General features: G+C 50.4%; 1 protein-coding gene across 1 annotated transcript; it reads left to right on the top strand.

Annotated features, from left to right (window-relative positions):
- Positions 1-901: 901 nt before the first annotated feature.
- POU4F2 (POU class 4 homeobox 2) lies at positions 902-4574 on the top strand. Its single transcript, XM_081021482.1, has 2 exons — positions 902-1491; positions 2066-4574. The coding sequence occupies exons 1-2, from the start codon at positions 1225-1227 to the stop codon at positions 3002-3004; spliced, it is 1206 nt and encodes a 401-aa protein (XP_080877608.1). The 5' UTR covers positions 902-1224; the 3' UTR covers positions 3005-4574.
- Positions 4575-7635: the final 3061 nt, after the last annotated feature.

Genomic DNA, 7635 nt, shown 5'->3' with positions numbered 1-7635 from the left:
TTCTGCTATGCTTCGAAACAGTCCGCTCTCTCCTTCGTCTTTCAGCCCCTCAGAAAGGACCACGACGTGGCCTCGCGGGGACCCCCGCTCTCTCCAGCAGCGAGGTCTCCCTCACTTGCTCTCCACAGGACATTTTCTCTCGCACTTTTCCACCCCGTGTCCCCTCACTCACACATTTCCCCTCCCCTCTCCGCACACCACCCTGCCAACATATTTGTGATGTTATCCCTTTCAGGTTCCCTCTTAGCATTAACGTCTAATATCTATCTCTATCTCTCTCACACGCGCAGCTCATACAATCCCTCGCTCCCTTCTCCGTCTCCCTCCTCGAGCTTCCTCCTCGCGCTCCTCCAGCCCCTCGCTCGGCAGTCACACACGCGCGCGCTCTCTCGCAGGACGCATGCGTCTCGCCTTGTCAGCCCCGGCTTCGCCCGCGTCCAATGGGCGACGAGCAGAGGGAAACAGAGGGAGACAGAAAGACTCGCTCAGCCCAGTTACGCGGAGGTCTCGCTGGCTCGCGCTAGGCACCTGCCAGGCCAAGGTGTGCCGCAGCCCAGCGCTGAGGCGGCGTCCCAGCCGCCGAGGAAGGAACAATAGGGCGAGGCTAGAGCGCTCCTCCCGCCTTTTTTCCTCCCTCTTTTTGCTGCTGGGCGGGCAGGGAGGGGAAGCCGGCGGCGAAGAAAGAAGGCAGCGCTTCGGGGCTCTTGCTCCAGTTTGAGCAACAGCTGCCGGGGCTCCAAGCTGAGGGAGGCTGGGCTGGGCGGGGAGGGGGCTTCTTGGGGCGCCGGGAGCAGCGGAGGGCGGGCGGGACGAGGGGGCCTCTGGCGCTTCAGAGGGAGGCGCTGGGGAGGGGAAGGAGGGGCGCTGAGGAGAGGCGAGGAAGGCAGGCATAGGCAAGGAGGACTAGCAGGGAAGGGGCAGGAGGAGGAGGAGGAGGAGGAGGAGGAAGGGAAGGGACTTTCCCCAAAGAGTTGGGGGGCGTCCTAGTGACAAGGCAGCGAGAGGGGGGGCAAGGCGAGTAAAAAGCCAGCGGCGAGGCGGCTGAGGGGGCAGTTTGACGGCGGAGAGTGGCGAGAGGAAGAGGCTTCGCCGAAGGGGCAGGCAGAGGACGCGAGAGCCGGCGAGGCGCCTCAGTCCGACGGGGCGGCGGCGGCCGCTGAGGCAGCAACTTCTCCTCGCGCCTTTTCCCGCCTCTTCGCCTCCTCGCCTTTCCCGCCGGCCACCATGATGATGATGTCCCTCAACAGCAAGCAGCCCTTCGGCATGGCGCACGGAGGTGGCGGCGGCCTCCACGAGGCCAAGTACTCGGCCCTGCACTCCGCGTCGCCGTGCACCTCGTCGGCGGCCGCCTCCGTGCCGTCGGCCAGCTCGCCCAGCATCTCCAGCGCCGGCAGCGGGGGCGCGGGCGGGCGCAGCAGCGCGCCCAGCAGCACCACCAGCAGCAACAGCACCTCGGAGGCCCTGCGCCGCGCCTGCCTGCCCACCCCGCCGGTAGGTCGCTCCGTCGCTCCCGAGTGCGGGAAGGGTGGAAAGGGGGCAGCCCAGGCGCCGGCATGTTTATTTCATGGCCAGGCAGCAAATCAACCCCGCGCGCCTCCCGCCCTCCCCAAACCCAGCGCAGGCTTCCAAGCGGCTGCCATGAATTTTTACGACCTGCGATGCTGCTGCCGAGCCGGGCTGGGAGGAGGGGGGGAAGCGTCAGAAAGAGAGAGAGAGAGAGTTAGAGTTGCCTGACTGCCCCCCTGCTTCTTTCCCCTTCTTTCTGCCCTCCTTGCTTTCCCACTTTCTCTTTCCTCCTTTCCTCCCTCTTCCTCTTCTCTGCCTCTCTCCCTCCCTTTTTCTATACATTTCTTTTTCCATTTTTCTCTCTCTTTCCAGCTCTCTCTTTCCCCGTATTTCTATCTCTCTTCTCTCCTCCTTTTCTCTTTTCATCTCTCTCTCTCCTCATTTCCCCCCCCTCTCTCTCTCTGAGCAGGGCTGGGCTGCCTCGGATGGCACCCCGAGGAGCAAGGAGGCGAATTCCCTCTTGGCAGCAGTAATGTGTGCCTTCTATTTGCAATTGCAGAGCAACATCTTCGGCGGTCTGGACGAGAGCCTGCTGGCCCGCGCGGAAGCCCTGGCTGCGGTGGACATCGTCTCTCCCGGCAAGAGCCACCACCACCACCCGCCGCACCACAGCCCCTTCAAGCCCGACGCCACCTACCACACCATGAACACCATCCCGTGCACGTCGGCCGCCTCCTCCTCCTCGGTGCCCATCTCCCACCCCTCTGCCCTGTCCGGGAGCCACCACCACCACCATCACCACCACCACCACCACCAACCCCACCAGGCGCTGGAAGGGGAGCTTTTGGAACACATCACGCCGGGGCTGGCGCTGGGTGCCATGACGGGCCCCGACGGCTCGGTGGTCTCCACGCCGGGCCACGCTCCCCACATGGCCAGCATGAACCCCATGCACCAGGCGGCTCTCAGCATGGCCCACGCTCACGGGCTGCCCTCGCACATGGGCTGCATGAGCGACGTGGACGCGGACCCGCGGGACTTGGAAGCCTTCGCCGAGCGGTTCAAGCAGAGGAGGATCAAGCTGGGGGTGACTCAAGCGGATGTGGGCTCGGCCCTGGCCAACCTCAAGATCCCCGGGGTGGGATCCCTAAGCCAAAGCACCATCTGCAGGTTTGAGTCGCTCACCTTGTCCCATAACAACATGATTGCCCTCAAGCCCATCCTACAAGCCTGGCTGGAAGAGGCGGAGAAATCGCACCGGGAGAAGCTCACCAAGCCGGAGCTCTTCAACGGCGCAGAGAAGAAGAGGAAACGCACTTCCATCGCGGCTCCGGAAAAGAGGTCCCTGGAAGCCTACTTCGCCATCCAGCCGCGTCCTTCCTCGGAAAAAATAGCGGCCATCGCGGAGAAACTGGACCTCAAGAAGAACGTGGTTCGGGTCTGGTTCTGTAACCAGAGACAGAAACAGAAACGGATGAAATATTCCGCTGGGATTTAGAGTCTTTGGAAACCTTTCTGCTTAGAAATTTTTTTAAAACCCCAGAAAAGTAAAATAATAAGTAAACACTAACATTGCAAGGAGACTTTTCCACTTCGATTTCCGGAAGAGAAAGGAAGAGGCCAGAGTTCATCAAGAGGGTCAGACTGAGACACACACACACACACTGAGAGAGAGACTTTGACTGGAGAAGTAAATTGTCAAGTTGAGAAAGTTGGCAGCAGAAATAATTGGACTTGAAAGCTCAGACTTTTTGAGCAGGCATCAAAGACAGACTGATTGTGTGAAAGCAGATAAGAAATCTTTATAAAGGACCGAAGACGTATCAAGTAAGAGTTGTTTTTATTCTTAAAGACATCCTCTTTGTTCAGATGTAAGAGTACCCTTTGCAGCTATTTTTCAGGAAAAAATAATAAACCGATTAGAGAGACTGAAACTTTAATCTAGAGTTGAAACTTATACCGTAAGAGAGGCGTCTCAAAAGTATTTTGATTTTTTTAAAAAATAAGATGGCAGGTTTTCTGCGATTACACTGCATATTATAAATATATATATATTTTTACTGTGGCTATTATCTGTTTCCTTCTCTTAAGTGATAACGTGGAAGGAAAGCGCTGATCCTGCTGTGTTCACAGATCTTTTAAGAGCTATTATTAGATTACTGCCAAACAACCCCTTGTAAATTATTGATTTATCTCTCTAGTAACTTCATTTTGTGCTCATCCTAATTAATTGCACCTCTTTCATCAAAGTCTAGATAAAAAAAAAGTTAAAAGGAAAAAAGTATGGTTAGTGTAAATTCATTATTTTCCGTTGGTTGGTAGCGTTTACGAACTTTAAACTTTTTATTACTATTTAAAAAGGAGGAATCCTTTTGGCCATCTGTATATTTTCACCTGAATTGAAACTGTTTCTCCAGCAAATATTTGTAAGGCGTTCTCACTCTATAGTGGCTGTCCTGCGTTGTTTGTGTAGAATGACTCACTTGTCCAAGGAGGTATTTGTTGACTGCGTTACATATTTAATGGGGGGATTCCCCAGATCGTCCCCACCACACGCTGCTTAAAAAGATGCCCCTTGAGTAGGCGACAGGGTGGTGGGTTCTGTTGCTTTTAGATTTCCTTTCATCTAAGTAGCTATCTGTTCTAGATTTCAAGGCTATTTCTCGTCAGTGTTCAGGTCTCCTAGTTACTCTTTATTTCCTTTGATTGCTAGAGGGTGTTTTTCTCTCGCTTTTGCATTATTTTCGGAGGTTTTGTTTGTAGAAAAGCCAAAACGATATTAGGGAGAGAAAAGGAGAGCGAGAGAGATCGGGCGCGCAAGAGATAAAAAGGGAGAATGCACTGTTTGTAAATTCACATTGTTCGGTACAACTCTTTTGAAACAAACCCTCCCCGAGGTACTTAGATTGTGGTACCGTTGTGTATTGTAAATAATTCATTCAGAATTGACGCACATACAGTTATATTCTTACAGATTTCGCTGCATTGCTGTTATGTTCGAAAGGCTCTTTGAAGTCCTACTTCTGTACATTATGACGATTTCTTTGGTTTTGTTAATAGAAAGTTTATTTATTATGGTAATGTATTGATTTATTTAAAATGTTGTTGAATTGTCTTTCATTAAAAAAAAGATTTTAACGTTTTATTGACAAAAAAACCTGTTTCCCGAGTTCCTTCCCCCCTCCCCCCCATTTTAGATTGTGTTATTGAATTTGAACTCTTTCCAAAACGCTACAGAGACTTGTAATTCGAACTCACTTCTTTGGAAACAGATTTCACTGGAATCAGTGGGACTTACTTTCAATTCATTGGGTTTAGGATCAGCTTTTCAAGGTATGAGTTATTTCTTTGAGTAGCCCTTTCTATTGACCCAAAGTATTTCAAACTCCTGGTGTGTATTCAGACTAGGAGAGAACCACAGATCTCTGTATTGGCATTTATTTTCTGGACCTTGCAAGGATTACGTTATTGCTTTCCTCCTGCGCATCGTATGTAAATCTATAACATTTCCTTGATGGGCTTCAGTGTATTGTGGCTGTAGATAGCCAGATTGCAAAAACCCGGGGCATGGAAAATGACTATGGCGCTTAGGGACTTTGGAAGGGAGCTATTCAATTAGCCCGTCTTCGTAGCTGGACTCTGGGAATGATGACGAGGGCAGGTTGAGTCCCCAGAGCTCCGCGCCACCACCGCAGTGCCAAGCGCATAAGCAGCAAGATCAAGAGACAGACAGAACCGGGGAGGAGGAGAGGAGAGAGGGGGTGAAGAAGAAGAAGAGAAAGGCTTGCCCGCTTATTTGTCCTCATTTCCTGTACTGCTTAAAGTGCTTCAAAGACATGCGGGGGTGGGGGGGAATCAGCTGCAGCATCACAGCTAAACAAATCTAACCAATAGCGGAGCCAAGTTTCAAATGTAGGCTGCTGCAATCCTAAACAGACTTAATACGAAGTAGGCCCTATTGAACGCAGGCTACTTTCCGAATGAAAATGCACAGGGTTGGGCAGGTTAGGAGTGCAGAGGTTTCTACAAGATGTTCAGGTGGAGAACTTTTCGTGTGCTCCTAACCTGGAACAAGACACACTTCTGTGGACAGACCGAAGACGCCCCAGGGAAAGATCTGAAAAAAGGACAGCAGATTTTCTTTCCCTCACCCCACCACCCACAGACAAACCGCTGCTGTAGCTCCCCTTGGGTTTGATAAGCGGCCACGAATTGCCCCGGATCAAGAGCTAAATTTAAATGATGCCATGCGATCAAAAGATCGCCCAGAAGGAGCTATATAAATACCCGACAGAACTATGCTGTCCTGGTAAAGAACTAGCAGCCCATAGAAAGCTTTGTATCTGGTGTGTTGTGTCTCCTTGGAATCAAACCGAGGTGTGCAAATTGGCAACCTTATTGCCTAAGGAGACACGTCTTTGATGTAGCGAGTTTGAATGGGGGCGGGAGGGGGGAGCTGTTTTCTGCTGGAGTTTTAAGGCTGCGGTGAGCTTATCTACATCCCCCCCCTAAAATGGTGTTAGAGTGATAAAATGAAGTCTTCTTGTCATTGCCGTTCTGGAGCCGGGTCTGTGGCCTATGAGAGACTGGTCTGTGAGCAAAACAAGGTTCCAGTATTTTTTAAAAAATCTTTTATTTGTTTTTTTACATACAAAAGTTAGCGAGTGGAAACAGCCTCACCACCCTTCCCTTTCCACCCTTTCTTCCGCCCACCTTTGATTTTTCGGTGACAATGATGATATTGCCACTGCAGCCGATCTGCTCCCTGCCGCCAGTGCTTTCAGCACCAAGGACAGCTCCTCGGCGCTCTCTTGCTCTCAGTTCAATCTTGCCAGTTTGCCAGAGGCTGTCTCTTCCCTTTCACAGAGGGAGACAGCGAAGAAGAGAGATGCAATGAGAGCGAGAGAGAAAGAGAGGGGGCGGCGGAGTGAGCTGGGAAGGAGGGGTGGGTGGAGGAAGGGAGATGAATGTGGCAGCTTTTTGCTACTGGGACTCAGCAAACTAAACGAAGTTTCATTTGATCTTAGAAAATACGCTCACGTGCGAACCTACTGCAAATACGTTTAAGAAAACAAAATACCGAGAAAGGGGGAAAGATTTGCAACGGAGGAGCAAAATATTGGCAACGAAGCCACTTAATATTTTGAGCTAACACAAATCCATAGGCTTTGTACATATGACAGAGAGAAGAATAAAGGGCGCTACCCCCCACCGCCGACAGTACAAGAGTTGATATCTCGTTGCTGAAATGATGCATCATATTATAATGGTGTAATTTCACCATTAATCGATCAAATAAATCTTTCTTCGCGTTATGTTAATTCAGAGCCCTATGCTTCCAAGCACAAAGTATTTCTCTTTCATTTGCTTATTAGGTGTAATCAGGAAGGCGTTAGAAGGAACTGTGTTTTCCTTGATCTCTTGTTTTTCTATGAATGCAGGTTCCTTGCCTGATAAAATGATACAGACCAGAAAACCCCCTGATTTTGTAGGGTACAGTCTATTTCGATTTTCTAGAAAGTAGCGGCGTCTGACGCTAAAAGGAAGAAGTTAGTCGGTTCTTTGTAACGCCACCTTTTGAGATTCGCCTGTCGGTACCGAAATATTATTACTGATACACTTTGAACGGCTAAGAAGTGCTTCCTAGGAGCCTGATAGTCTTTCAATCAAAGCAGATGGCCCATATGCTGAGATATATTTTGACAACACTCAAAAGGGCGCAGCAGTTGCTGCTAGGGATAGTTGTTAAAACATGGAAATATGATCCCGGGGATGGAGTTGGCTGAGGTAGTGGACACAGAAAGTATAGATTGGAGTTGCGCACACACTTAAAAAAAAAAGGGGGGGGACCAGTGCTTTGGACAAAGCGTTCGGAGTTTCGTCTTTATTGGCAGACAGCTTCTGTAATAGGGTTCAATTTTTCTCCGTTTCCACGTTAGGTCGATCAAAAAGGACACACACACACACACACTGTTGATGGGGGTGGGGATTGTCAACAAAGAAGCAGAACTTCAGTGCACATTCTCTCTGTCTAGAACTGAGTTTTACCTACACATTTCTGCTGCAGCTGATTCTTTAAAACTGAAAGCTAAATCTATGAGGACAGAGTTGATGTTGGTGCTACTGACG

The sequence above is a fragment of the Podarcis pityusensis genome (assembly GCF_964106645.2).
Source record: "Podarcis pityusensis genome assembly, chromosome: 9".
Taxonomy (NCBI): domain Eukaryota; kingdom Metazoa; phylum Chordata; class Lepidosauria; order Squamata; family Lacertidae; genus Podarcis; species Podarcis pityusensis.
Note: the sequence above shows the minus strand (reverse complement) of the source record. Positions and strands in the feature narration are given on the sequence as shown.

Bases quoted from the DNA above. Each gene is read 5' to 3' on its own strand.
- POU4F2 (XM_081021482.1), top strand. From the start codon at position 1,225: ATGATGATGATGTCCCTCAACAGCAAGCAGCCCTTCGGCATGGCGCAC. The intron at 1,492-2,065 runs GTAGGTCGCTCC...TTGCAATTGCAG, and splicing joins CCTGCCTGCCCACCCCGCCG to AGCAACATCTTCGGCGGTCT.